This window comes from Miscanthus floridulus, chromosome 10 (assembly GCF_019320115.1).
Source record: "Miscanthus floridulus cultivar M001 chromosome 10, ASM1932011v1, whole genome shotgun sequence".
Classification (NCBI taxonomy): domain Eukaryota; kingdom Viridiplantae; phylum Streptophyta; class Magnoliopsida; order Poales; family Poaceae; genus Miscanthus; species Miscanthus floridulus.
Window position 1 is genome coordinate 13044147 of NC_089589.1, and position 14547 is coordinate 13058693.

The window sequence follows — 14547 nt, forward strand, 5'->3', positions numbered from 1 at the left end:
CATTACTGGTTTATAGAGCAAAACGGAGTCCAGCATTCACGCTTCACTGATGCAACCGTCACAAAGATGCAATCTGAACAAACAAAGTGAACTCTTTGAATGATTGAGTGCTCCTGTTTTTTTCTAAAAAAAAAAAAGAACAGAAGATTAAGAAAACTGGCTCCTGTCTTGCTGCAGCAGCGGCAGCGATGTCCTCGGCGAGACATCAGTACAGCTTCGTTTCCTTAGGCAAAAAAAAAAGAACTTTGGGAGTTACGGTTACACAATGCATGAATTTTGTTTTCTTTTCTACCTGAAAATCTATGTATCTTCAAACCATGTAGATATAGTCATGTAAAGAATATTGGTTCTTATACAATGTGCCCAAGTTTCACATATACTACCCGTTTATGTTATTTCCTACTCAAGATAACCATCCATACATTTGTCTTTATTTTTCCTACCATGTATTCATCTAATGAAAATTTGTTCTTATATGACTTGAGCAAGTTTCAATTATATTGTTACTAGCAAAGATGCCCGTACGTTACGATGGTAGAAAAAACAATAGTATACATCTAAGCCAATAGACTTTCAACTGAGATGATCACCTCACCTTGTTCCGCACCTTACCTTCCACCGTTGATTAGCGAAGCAACCTGAGAGGAGACGAGAGAGAAGGCATGGCGGGCTCGGGAAACTTGCTCACCTCCATGCGGGCTTGCCCGTGCAGTCTGCTTGGATAGCGAAGTGCGGCGGTCGACGAGCTCACCTCGGCAGCGACGGTCAAATCAGGTCTTTGGCGCACGGGGATGCGATGCGATTCCGTACGGGAAGAAGGATGATGCCGACTTGCGGTCAGAGGGTGCACTGTGGACGATGTTGGATTCGAGGCCCTTGGTTCGCATGCTGAAGTTCCAGTCGGAGACGGCAACGACGTGGATTGAGCTAAGCGGCGTCATTGGGTCGGGGAGGACTCACCGATGGTGTGTGGCAGGAAGATCGCGTGCCACTGGGCGAGCTCTTTGCCCTGCTCCTAGCCGCCGCCGTGGGCACCCGTGGGCACGAGCAACTCTGCTCCTCGCTGCACCGTCCCGAGATCCATGCGCTGCGCCACCGCTGCCCCGAGCCGCTCTTCTCCGCGCCGCTCCTAGCTGCGTCGCGCCGCCGCTGCCGTTCCTCCCAAACTGGAACGCGGACGAGGAGAACGTGTTCCTCGAATCCGTTTTTTTTTCGTGGTGATTTGGTTTGTAGATTGTTTTCTTCCTCGAATTCATGAATACAAGGGTGACGGTTTAATTTGTACATGTCGAACATAAGTTCTGAGACTCCGTGTCGGTCTCCAACTTGTTCTCCGACTCTGTTTTAACTTTAACTCCACATCGACCTGTAAGAAATCTCGAGGACGCGCTTTCAGATCGTAAAAGAGTAGGAAAGTGAGAGCTGCACAAAAAAAATTAGTGCTAGAAATTTTGCTTCTTTAGTATCAGGGAGGGATAGATAGATAGGTACTTTCTAAATTTACTTTTTTGAAATAATATTCTAAAGATTCTACAGCAACGCACGGGGTAGTACCACCTCGTTATATAAGTATATTGGATTAATCGAAGTTCGATTACTGGAAAAAGGTTGGAAAAATCTTTCCTTTTTTAAAAAAATAAGAAGGTTGGAAAAATAATAGAATGCGCAGGTACATCATGTAGTGTGCATGAAATGGATTTCTCAATAATTTATTTGAGATTGCTAACCACACATTCCACGTGGTTATGAACGCTGTTAATCTGGTTTTAGCAGCCGATGTGGTAAAAGGGGTAAAGAAAAAACTACCTGTAGTTCTAGAGTACGATTTGTAGGCTTTCACCAACTCAAACTGCTCAACAGAGCGACTCGAGCAGTAGCCCTCTAAATAGGGTCCCTATTTTTTATTTGGGTGCTCCCCTCTTCTTTTTTATGTCTAAAATTTTGCTTCCACTCCAACAACACCGCCCAAATTTGAGCCCTCAAATTCATTCCAACAGACACTGACAAACAGGACCCGCTCGTCATTCACTCCATCTTCTTCCTGCTGGACAACGCTGGGCAGATCCTGTCGGTGCTGGGAGGGGATCCGGCCACGGCGCGCGAGGTCCTAGCAGCCGCACGCCGTCGCGACCACCGAGAGAAGAAGAGGAGCGCTCGCATCTCGGCGAAGGGAGGGGAGGAGCCGCCGGAGGGAGGGGAGGAGTTCGTCGCTCGCAACATGGCTCCCGTCTCTGCTGGGCGTGCGCGTGCTCAACTCCGCCCGTGCCTCCTCTCCCGGGTCGGCGAGCGTGTGCTTGGCCGTGTGCGGGACCTTGAGCCATGGCAGAGGCAGCGACCCACGGCGGAGCAGGAGCATAGGCCACTGGAGAGGGAGCGGATTCGGCGACGCAGTGGAGGCCAGAGCGGAGGCGGGCTCGTGCTCATGTGGTGGAGGGAAGGTGGAGGTGCTCGCGCAGTGGAGGCGGGCGGCCTAGGGCGAGCCCCCATTCTTCATCAGGAATGGGTCCGGAGTGTGGATTTGGATACGTGGGCTCGTAGGGACATTGTTGGAGCTATGTTTTTAATCTGAACATCCATATTTAGCTATGGGTTCAAGTAGAGGCTCTGATGAAGTTGCTAGTCTCTGGCCCACTATGTAGGCCTTATATACAAACAAACAAACAAAAAAATCACAAGCCCGTGCAATCGTGCTTTCGGACGCTGCTGCCGGATCAAACGGAAATTCATTCAGAGCTCAAGAAAGTATACAAAACCGTATCACAAGATTCAACATTTTTATGTGACAGCCTGTTACATAAAAACAGAGTCCAGCATGTTACACCAGAATCTAAATGTTGAATCTAACGGCGTTTTCTGGAGAGTTGGCGTCACAGTGATCAAACTGGTGACAGAAAAACGATTGAAATAGCAGGAGATGCAAAGTTAACTAGACTTTCTTTCACACTGCGTTACTGGTTTGTACACCAAAACAGAGTCCAGCATTCACGCTTCACTGATCCAACCGTCACAAAGATGCAATCAGAAACAACAAAGTGAACTCTTTGAATGATTGAGGAGCCTGTTCTTTTGTCAAAAAAAAAAAGAACAGAAGATTAAGAAAACTGGCTCCTGGTTCTCTTGCTGCAGCAATGGCAACGCGATGTCTTGGAAACAAAAAGCTATACACATCATGTAGTGTGCTTGGATTCAAGAATTGCTTTGATTGAGTTTGAGATTGCTAACCACGCTTCCCACGCAGTCTGATAATGGCAACAGGACATAGGCATATGAACATTGGCAAACTGATTTTAGGTGCCGAGGTGGTACAAAGGGTAAAGAATAAAATAGAATACGTATATTTCCAGGCAACGTGCTTGGAGCCCAACAAGTTTAGGAATTAGGAGCCTGCTAAGTGCCGAGTTTAATTTATTCCGCTCCATGGGCATCTACCGACTTTATTCCAACCAAAATACTTCTGGCCCGAGGAGTTTTGCAGGGCCCGAAGTCCAATATCAAACTTCTGCTGTCCATCAGAGGTTTTTTCTATATTCTGTTGTCCAATTTTAAACACCGTTACAGCCTCAAACTAATGAACAAGAAAACAAACGAATTTCGTTTAGGGCTAAATAGGGAAGTTCAAAAAAAAGGACCAAGAAAAAAAACACAACTTTTTTTTAGGATAAGGAAATAATTTTCTTACACCGATTCTATATCCTACTATGCGTCCGTGCGCAATCAAATTCGAATATCCGCATCCGTATGAATATCAAAAACTCTTCTTCTTATCCTCTGCATTGCTGTGCAAACGAATTTGAATTATCCGCATCTGCATAGATATCAAAATCTCTTCTCCATATCCTCCAAATCTCGAATAAGTTGGGATTGGAGAATTATTCCTGCCACTTAGCAGGGTGTGCATAACAAAGTGGCGTGGTGGGTATTTAAGAACAACGATAATGATACGGCCGAGCGTCGGACGGACGCTCCGTTCCGAAATACGCGTGTTGTCTGAACGTCGCTATCGCTGTCGCCACCCCACCTGTCCTCCGCGTCGCCATGCCCACCCCGTCCTCTTCACGCCTCCGCCCCCATCTATCCTCTGCGTCGTCGCACCCGCCCACCCTGCCATCTGCACGCGGTCGTTCATCTCTGTGCCCCTCATGTAGCGTCGCCTTTTGCGCGCCCCCGAGCTCCGCGTTGCCGGTGAGCACCACGCTGCCAAGATCCGTGCCACCGACATCCATGCCAGGCCACCAGCAAGCTCCACGTACCGTCGTTGAGCTCTACGTGCTGATGAGACTCCATTCTCCCAAGCAGAAGGAGATGTTGCTCTGAAAAGCCTAAGTTTTGAATGTTTCAGGTGTTTCGAGCGCATGTTGTAGGTGCCTCAGGCGCATGCTGCAAGTGTTGTGTTGCAAGGAGATGTTGCTCTAAAAACCTATGTTCCGTCTATGTTTCAATTGTTTCAAGTGTTTCGAGAGCATGTTTGAAGGGTCGAGATGGCGACTAGAGGGGGGGTGAATAGTCTTTTCTAAAACTTAATCGCGTCGGCTAACCGATATAAATGCGGAATTAAAACTATCGGTCTAGCCAAGACTATACCCCACTATATATGTTCACTAGCACCTCGCAAAGATAACAATTATGCAACAAAGGTGCCGGGCTAGCTAGAGCTCTCCTAAATAATTCTAGGAGCAAGGTCACACAAACCTATGCCACTAGTACTTTAAGCAACAAGGGAGCTCCTACACATGCTAGTAAGCAAAAGCACAAAGCTAACTAAGCTCACTAGCAATGCTCAATAACAAGGCAACCAATGCCTAATTAGAGAGCGCAAATACTTAGTTACACAAACTAAGCAATGTGACTAACAAGGTTACTAAAACCAAATTAGCCACGCAAGGGAGCTACTTCTATGCTACACAAGCAAGAAGGTAATTAGCAAGCTACACAAGCTATCTAATTACAAGAGCAACTACACAAGCTTAATATGTATAAAAGTAATGGCAAGCTTGTGTAATGGGGATGCAAACCAACGGGAAGAACAAGGTTGACACGATGATTTTTCTCCCGAGGTTCACGTGTTTGCCCACACGCTAGTCCCCATTGTGTCGACCGCTCACTTGGTGGTTCGGCAGCTAATTAGCATCACCCGCTAAGCCCGCACGTCGGGCGCCGCAAGAACCTACCCCTTGAGTGAGGGTAGCTCAATGACACGCTTTACTAGAGTTGCTCTTCGCGGCTCCCGCGGGGCGAGCACAATGCCCCTCACAAGCACTTCTCCGGAGCGCCGCACAAGCTTCTTGCGCGCTTTGACGGAGACCACCACCAAGCCGTCTAGGAGGTGGCAACCTCCAAGAGTAACAAGCACCACCGGCTTGCAACTCGATCACCTAGTGCCACTCGATGCAACCTCACGATGCAATCGCACTAGAATCGCTCACTCACACAATCGAATGATCACTATCAAGTATATGTGTGATGGAGGGCTCCCAAGCACTCACAAGCATGGACACTAAGTCCTCTTTGGTGCTCCACACCAGCCATGGCCGAAGGCCACTTCTATTTATAGCCCCAAGGGCTAAACTAGCCGTTACCCCTTCACTGGGCAACGGTCGGGCCGACCGGACGCTCTGGTCGTGTTGACCGGACGCTGGACCTCAGCGTCTGGTCACCCACAGACGACCACGTGTCCCGGTTCCAACGGTCACTTGACCTGACCGGACGCAGCAGCACTCAACTGACCGGACGCTGAACCCCCAGCGTCCGGTCGTTTCCAGTAAGCTCCCGAGCATGACCGGACGCGTCCGGTCGAACGCGATCGGACGCAGCCAGCGTCCGGTCACTCTCCAGCTACTGCTACACTCCACGTCAGTGCGACCGAACGCAGCCTGCCAGCGTCCGGTGCATTCAGATCCAGCGTCCGGTCAGTTGACCAACGCCAGCATCTTCTCCATTTTCTTCACCCTTGCTCAAGTGTGCTAACCACAAGAATTTGCATCCGGCGCAATAGAAAATAGACATTCTATTTTCCCGAAAGCGCCGAATCCCGCCGACCCAAACCCATCTCACCCCTACAAACACCACCGCCTTTGTAAATGTGCCAACACCATCAAGTGTACACCACCATGTGTATGTGTGTTAGCATTTTCACAATCATTTCCCAAAGGATGTTAGCCACTCAACTTGCCACGCCACTCGATCCTAGCGACAATGCAAAGTTAGATCACTCGAGTGGCACTAGATGACCGATATGCAAACAAGTTTGCCCCTCTTGATAGTACGGCTATCTATCCTAAACCCGGTCATAAACTTCTCTACACACCTATGACCGGTGAAATGAAATGCCCTAGGTTATACCTTTGCCTTGCGCATTCCATTCCATCTCCTTCAATGTTGATGCAACACATGCACCAACACGATCAACAATGATATGATCCACTTCATATCATCATATGATCATATTGGTTCATCGATCTTGACTCTACTTGCTCTTCACCGTTGCCATCGTCCATCGGCGCCAAGTCTTGCTCAAGCTTCACCGCCACGCGGTCCATCACTCCAAAGCCTTCGACTTGCCCTTCACGCTTGCAACCGGTCCATCAAGCCAAGTCTTGTCTTGATCTTCTCCACCTTGATCACATGACTCAATGTCATGTCTCATGTGCATTTAAGCTCCTTCATCATCACATGTGTGAGCTTTGCAACATCTCCAAGCCATTTTCACCTTCATGGCATATGTTGCTCACACACATGTACCTGTGGACTAATCACCTGTGTATCTCACATAAACACAATTAGTCCACCTAAGTTGTCACTCAATTACCAAAACCAAACAAGGACCTTTCAATGTTGTAGGTGCTTCAAGCACAAGTTAAAGGTGTTGTGTTTACGGATGCTGCAACAACGATATTATACATGTTTCGATAGTAATCTGGGCATGTTTCAGTAGTATATCACTGATGTTGCAGCAATGATATTGTACATGTTTAAATAGTAATCCATGCATGTATCATTAGTATATCGCCGATGTTGCAGCGATGGGCCCCAAGGGCATCCCTGCGGAAGCCAACATCTGCGCGCCACCACCGCCGACCCCACCCGTCCTCTGTGTCGTCGCCGCACACCCACCGTACCTCACCATCTGTGTGTCGCTGCCACCCTCCCCCTCCCCCTCCCGTTCTCTACGCCGTCGCCGTGTCCCAATGCATCATCACCCAGCTCCAGGCGGTGGCGGCCCTTTTGCGCATTGCAGAACTCCACGGCACCGGCGAGCTCCACTTTGCCACCGTGATCCGCGCCCGGACGCTCCATCTCGAAATGTCAGTGCTCCTGTCCGTTGTACACTGCTGCCGCGTCCCCACCCATCCTCTACGTCGTCGCCAACTCCAATGGGAAACAGAACAGCCGCGGGGCGTCCAGATGCGGGCATCTGTCCGAATGTCCGGGCGCTATTGGTTCCGTAAGAATAAAAAGCAAACAGGTTCAAAAATAATAAAATGCTAATGTATGCACATCATGTAGTGTGCATGATGATGATGATGACGACGACGATGAAGATGATGAATTTGTTCTTAATGATTCGTTGAGTTTGAGATTGCTAACCACATGTTCCACGAGGGTACATGTTCCACGTTGTTAATTTGATTTTAGCAGGCGATGTGGTAAAAAGGGTAAACAAAAAACTACCCTATAGTTCTGGAGTACGATTTGTAGGCTTTCCACCAATTCGAACTACTGGGCCTAGGTTATTTCTCTACGGCCCTTCACAAAAACTTAATAAGCGTGTGCAATCGTGCTCTCCGAACGTTGCTGGAACAAACAGAAATTCAGACCTCAAGAAAGTACAGTGATAAGAAAACCATACCATAAGATTCGACATTTTATGAACAGTGTTTTCTAAAGAATTGACGTAACGGTGATCACACTGGCAACAAAAAATGATTTAGGCCTTGTTTAGATTAGGGTTAGGAATCAGTATTTGGCACTGTAGCACTTTCGTTTGTATTTGACAATTATTGTCCAATCATGACCTAACTAGGCTCAAAAAATTCGTCTCGTAATTTACAATCAAACTGTGTAATTAGTTTTTTTTATCTATATTTAATACTCCATGCATGTGTCCAAAGATTTGATGTGATGAAGAGAGAGTGAAAAAACTTGCAATCTAAACAAGGCCTTAAATAGCAAAAGATGCAAACTTAATTTAGGTGGGCGGTGGCATTTGGTTTAGAAGATGAGATGGGATGGGATAGGGTGATCTTACTTTTAGTGATGTTTCGCCTAGACTTTGGGGAAGACTCATCCCTCGAATTCAAGGGACAAGCTCGTCCCTCTCTCACACGACTGTCATCTCTGTTTCCGCACCCACTCACGCTACCCACCACAACGTAGTCTCGCTCGCTACACGTCACCGTACAGTCTCGCTCGCAGTCTCCGCCTTGCGCCTCCTCGCCGCTTCCTTCTCCTCTAGCGGTGGCCAATGCGGCCGGCATTTGAGCTCCGGCGACGACGACATCCATCAAAATAGTAACACTGTTTCGCTCGTGCTAGCTCGCTGCTCTGAGTCGAGGGATGCGGCGGCCATATGGTGGGTGCTGACGCCTCCAAGCACAGAGACGTCGTGGCAGCCATGGCGGGACGGGGGCTCCCAAGCAAAAGGATGTGGTGGGCACGGCGGAGGTGCTCCATGCATTGGGCGTCTACTGACTTTATTCGAACCAAAATACTTCTGTTGTCCATCAACCTCCCTTCAACAGGGTCAACACAAGCGCGCATCCGTCAGTCAAAGCTTTGTTGTCTTGTTTTGACCATCGACCAAAATAAACCGACAGTGGCTTTTGTCGGGAAACTGACCGGTCCGAATTGAAATTTTAGAATTCGTATAGAATTTGAGTTGTGAACAATTCTAGGGCCCCCTTTGGAACAACATAAGAAGTCCAAAACACATGGCCCTCTTTGAAACACAGGCTGTTTTTGTTTTTTTTTTTTTTGTGACTAGTACCCACGGTAACTGGGACAAGCATGAGCCACGCATTAGCCCAACATCACATAGAGAGCTGCGTCGTCGCGAGGCTGGGCTTTGCAATACGCAACCTAAACCTGGGCTGAACTTACTCCAATCTATGGGTCTCTTCTGGGCTGTATCAGGTACCGATTACAACTGGCTACTTGATCATCATCAGTAGATTCCTCTGTCATCAGCAGATTCACCAATAACAGAACAGCCTAAATAGCACGACGCCACAACCCAACAAGCACAGTTGCAGGGCAGAAAGACAAACTGAAAAGGACTAAACTAAATCAACCAGAGTCATGGCCAAAAGCAACAGCAGTAACCCAACAAGTTGGCACCTCCTACCTAAAGTAACACAGATTAGTTCATTCTAGAGCATCTGCCACATTCTTGCCTATTTCAACATGAGTTCATCATTCTAGCTTACTTCCTCCCTCCCTCCCAAAATGTGTCAGAACTGAGGGTGAACAAAAGAAAAAACGAAGAGGAGCTGTCGCGACCAGTGATCCTACTCCTGGGGAGTCAAGCTGACGTTGATGTCAGGTGAAGCCCTGTACGCCAAGGGCTGCGGCGAGCTTGCAGGCCAGCCAACCATGGTGAAGCCCGTGTTCAGGTTCATGGCGTTGGCATGGGGCTGGGGAGGTGCGGCCGAGGGCGGCGGTGCATGGAACCCGTTCCCGGGACCTGCCTGAGAGATCGGTGTGGCTGCGGTGAGCACTGGTGGGGGCGCCACAGGTGCTGGTAATGCTGGTGGAACGGGGGAGGGTTGCTGCTGCATGCTCATCCTCCTCTGATGCTGCTTCAGGCTGTTGGGCAGGAAGCTTCCAACGATCACCTGCCATGCCAAAGGTTTATGTTAGAGTGTCACCAATGCTGCTTCAGGTTGTTGGCACTGAATCAACAGGGAAAGAATGGTTCCTGTTCTGGTGTGTTCAGTTTGGCTGTGGCTGCATTTGAAAATCAGTTCTGGTTTCCCTTAGTTTTACCTGTATAGGACTTGCAGCACGCAGCATCCCAGCCACTACGCCGCCAACAACACGGCCATCAGGGCCAGCAAGAGAAACACTGAGACCACCGGTTCTCCTCCGACCTTCCTCAGCCATTGTGAAGGAGCCCATCAGCTGCAGAATCTCGAAACGGCCCTGAAGACCACAAACACACCAGCGGTTAGGTGATTTTCTGTGTAGTGTTATGGAGTCTAATTTACAGTTAGAAGTGTTTCTGGTGCCTGAAGTAAATCAAACCTATACTGAACATAAATGAAGGTGGAAGATGCACATAGAAGAAAGTGCAACATTTTCCTACACAATAGCTGTTGAATCTAAGACAGTGTTTGTCTGTTTGATGACTTCTCAATCTCAATCAAGTCAAAGAATGTGACTTCAACTGGTGAATCTCCATGGAATGGGTGTTCAATATTTCTATGTCACTGCAACATGATAGATCAAATTAAGTCTGCCTGTCTTTGTACAAGAACTCATTGACAAGGAAACTGCTATGCTTCATGTGCCCATAGACAATACATATACACCGAATTTGTCCAGAGCAGCGAGGATTCCCTAAGTCTTAATGAACATTAGTAGTAGAGTGACATAAGATACAAATAGTAACACGACAGTCCGTACCTCATAGGTGAAGGTGCTACCAGATGCACCCGGCTGCCTCAGTGTTACATTAGAGATTGTCCCGTTGGCAGAGAGGATGCAAACCGAGCGTGGACCTTTCTGAGAAAACGACATAATGCGCGCCGCCACATCCTACCAACGAATTGGACAAGAGAGCTCAGCGACACCCTTAAGATAAGCAGAACTGCACACTAGCCAAGCAATGCCAAACTAGCTCTAGCTGCAGACAAACATGTCTTACCTCCCCAGTACCCACGATGATGACATGAGGGGTGAAGCTCCCACCAGCTGATAGCGCGTACCATTCACCTTTTGCATTTGAAGAACACCAATCAGACAGAGAAATGGACATTCTTTTTATGTAATTTAACTACTACTAGGTGATGAGGAAAACAAACCTTAATCATAGCCAACATATATAACAAATTTAACTAAACCATGCCAAAGGATTAGGTCAATTAGGTAATCTGACGAGGAAAAATCTCCCAACCACAAATATTGGTATTTGGTACGAAGAAAGGGGATAAAACATTTGAATCGCTTCAATAGTTGTAGTACAAAGCACACAGTGATGAATGCGACAATCATGAACAGAAGAGGTAACGGATATTTGACTTGTCTTCAGTGTGAAAGAAAGGCACATCACATGCACTGCACACATCACCCTTACTGGACCCCATCCAAGCAATGCAACAGAAATCGACAAGGAGAGCAAGCATAGCAGAAATTCTAATAAGGCAAAAAAAATATTTGGAAATTTCTGGTTGCTGAACAAGAAAGAGGGAAGCTTTGCATTTCGGAGGGCGAATACCAACCTAGAGTGGCTAGGATCTGGCGCCTCCCGGAGCCGCGCGGCCGGCCGCGGCGGCGCCCGGAGCTGAGGCTGGCGGGGTGCTCGCTCTGCCCGGCCGTCTGCATGCCGTTGTCCCCCGCGGCCCCACTCGACTTGTCGCCGCCCAAGCTCCAGGCAAGTGGAGTCGCGGCGGCGTCCTCGGCGTGGCCAGCAGCCGCAGCCGGTGGCGGCGGCGACGGCGTGGGGGACGTCGACGGAGAGGACTGGTACCCCTTCGCTGCCTCTTCTTGCGCCTCTGCCATGGCGATGTCTGCTGCTGCTCTGAACATGCCATGGCCCCCGGATTCATGGCCACCTCCGGCCACTGCAATACCCTCCGTTCCCTCCATCTGCATGTCAAGGGCTCTCTTCTTGGTTGCAGCTTGGAACTTGTTTGCTGGGCAAATTTCTTGCTTTGCTTGCTTGGAGTTGAACAGAGAACGGCAGACAAGAATAGACACCTATTCTAGTTCGGGTCTGTGTCCGGTTACTACCAGGCACCAGCAAGCAGCAGCTGGGTTATGTCAGTATTATACCCAAGTCATCAGGGATAGGATTTTGAATATGGGCAAATGACAGAACTAATAAATAATGGCGGGTTTCCTGCTGCTCTGCGAGACTGCGATCCCCTCTCTCCTCTCTCTCTCTCCTATGACCAACCATCTGATTGGTTGGACTGCAAAAGTGTCCTACACTGCAGCCCAACATAACTTCCCATTTTTTATTGAACAGTAAAGCAGCGAATGGGACAAACATTTTTTTCGAGAAATTTATAGGATAGTTATAAAAAACGCTTTAGAGCAACCGCAATGTTTGACATAAGGTAGTCTATAGGATTAAAATATTTGCTATCAGGTAGCTAGAACACTGTGAGATCAGTCCATATAGTAGTCCATAGCAAAAGGTACCTATAAGCTTATGGACTACCTATAAGAAATAAAAAATATTACTTTTTCTTACTCCTCCCTCTCTCTTTCTTGATTTTGCACCGGATTATAAAGAGAGAATTTTTTATCACATAAAGAGATAATTTTTTATCTCATATGGGACCCACCTTATGGACTACTTATTGGCTGAAACATTGTGGGGACAACAATAGCTATAGTCCACTGACACAAAAGCTACCCATATGGACTACTTAGCCTATATACATTGTGGTTGCTCTTAAAAATAGCATCGTCTAAGCGAGTGATCGGCCGGGGCTGGCTGGCTGAGGTGGCCAGGCCTTGATATTATTCACATCAGCAACGATACGAACTAGCCAACTGAATAGGCTGTAATATAGTAAAATGGAAATTGTATTTAAAAAAACACCAGCATGGTAAGTTGGTAACTCAGATTTGAATACTCTCTGCTTTTTTTCCTTTAAGTCTTTTCTTGCATGTTGATATATATTTAAGAGATGATCCAGCTGGTGAGAGAAAAGGAATCACATTGGGGATTGTACCATGCAGTTTCCAACTGAAATTACTATGTCCACACTGCACATCATGTTAACACGTTTTTACAATAATATTTTTTAACATAGTGATAATACCGAGGTGCGCGAAATGATGAAAAATGTAACTATTCGCTTAAAGCAATAATTGATTTTCTTAACAACTGATATTATGATTTAAAAGATAGCATATATTCTAAATGGTCATTTATTGAGATATACAAGGAGCATTTGCTTATATATTTTCATGTGGTTGATATGTGATAATTCTACAATTAGTATTGTTATTAGTACTACTAATACCCGTTGGTAGACCTAATAAAGCATTTCGTTTCCCATCTTTCTATGAAGCTTTCCCAATGTTTCTCTTCTTTTTGAACCTTCAAACTCTCTTAAAAAGCCAGATTCTTTACCCTGTTCGATGGAGCTATTTTTCAATAATAGAATATTATTTTTTTTCTCACAATATTTTAGCATAAGCATCAACATAAGCTAAATTTCAACATAAGTATTTCTTAAGAAAAGCTCTAGGAGATGGGGGAACTACTGCAGAAAATTTATAACAAGCACGCGTACCCAAATTTGCAGAACCTGAACCTGTGCCTGTTTTGCTTGGACACTACAGCCTGCCATGCACACCGCTGTCCAACTGACTGAGGGGATAAGAACGAAGCTTGGGCCTTTTGGGAAATCAGTAGTAGCTGGGGAGTAAATTCAAAAGGCAAATAAAAAAGACAGTCAAACTAATGATGTGTGCTGGATGGAACTGTAAAAGCTTGAAATTCCTCGTTATCATAAAACAATGGGTGCATGAATAGACAAGGCAATAGTTTTATGCAGACCCATTTTAATATGAGGCCTTGTTTAGATTACATCCAAATTCCAAGTTTTTTCACTCTCTCTCCATCACATCAATTTTTAGCCGCTTGCATGGAGTATTAAATGTAGGTAAAAAAAATAACTAATTGCACAGTTTAGTTCGAAATCACGAGATGAATCTTTTGAGCCTAGTTGGTCCACGATTGGACAATATTTGTCAAATAAGACGAAAGTGCTACTATTCATCGGGTTGAAATTTTTTCGCAATCTAAACGAGGCCTGAGTATCCTCATTCAGAAAACAAAAGTAATGCTTCTCCTAACCATCGGTCTGGTCGTTTAGCTGTGGCTTATTGTAAATGATTGTAAATTTCCAGTTGAAATAGTATTTTTCTCTCATATAAAATAGCCAACAGTACTTCTTTACAAATCAGCAATGATACGAACCAGCTAACCGAACAGACTGAATATGACTCCAACCATAAAAGAAGGAAATCCAGACAAAAGAGGTGGAGTGTGGTAGTATGAAACTGTTAACTATGAAGAGAAAATGTTTTCAACAAAAAACATTGAGAAGAATATGCACTATAAACGTTCAGGGAAGTTTACAAAATACAGCAAGTGGACATGATGCTAACAGTAAACAACAGGAGCAGGAAAGAAAGAGAGAGCCCAATTCAACTGTCCCTTGCCTTGAAAAAATAAAAGCTTACAGTGTCCACAGCTGTAGGCAGCTGTAGGGAGGCCTGTATCTGTATGCAGGAGTTGCACGGCAGCTGGAGCAAATTTCCGCAACATCCGCTGCAAAAGATGGAAATGTGTGAGCAGCAGATCAAAAG

The 14547-nt window shown here is 46.5% G+C and overlaps 1 protein-coding gene across 1 annotated transcript; it reads right to left on the reverse strand.

Annotated features, from left to right (window-relative positions):
* Positions 1-9148: 9148 nt before the first annotated feature.
* Positions 9149-12000, reverse strand: LOC136487676 (AT-hook motif nuclear-localized protein 7-like). The gene is made up of 5 exons (XM_066484775.1): positions 11436-12000; positions 10862-10929; positions 10621-10752; positions 9982-10137; positions 9149-9830 (listed from the first exon to the last, which is right to left on the reverse strand). The coding sequence occupies exons 1-5, from the start codon at positions 11806-11808 to the stop codon at positions 9504-9506; spliced, it is 1056 nt and encodes a 351-aa protein (XP_066340872.1). The 5' UTR covers positions 11809-12000; the 3' UTR covers positions 9149-9503.
* Positions 12001-14547: the final 2547 nt, after the last annotated feature.

What these genes read in the sequence shown, in the direction of transcription:
- LOC136487676 (XM_066484775.1), bottom strand. Translation starts at nt 11,808, where the DNA reads ATGCAGATGGAGGGAACGGAGGGTATTGCAGTGGCCGGAGGTGGCCAT. An exon ending in GTAGCACCTTCACCTATGAG is followed by an intron (nt 10,138 to 10,620) that starts GTACGGACTGTC and finishes TGTGGTCTTCAG; the next exon opens with GGCCGTTTCGAGATTCTGCA. An exon ending in GTGCTGCAAGTCCTATACAG is followed by an intron (nt 9,831 to 9,981) that starts GTAAAACTAAGG and finishes TTGGCATGGCAG; the next exon opens with GTGATCGTTGGAAGCTTCCT.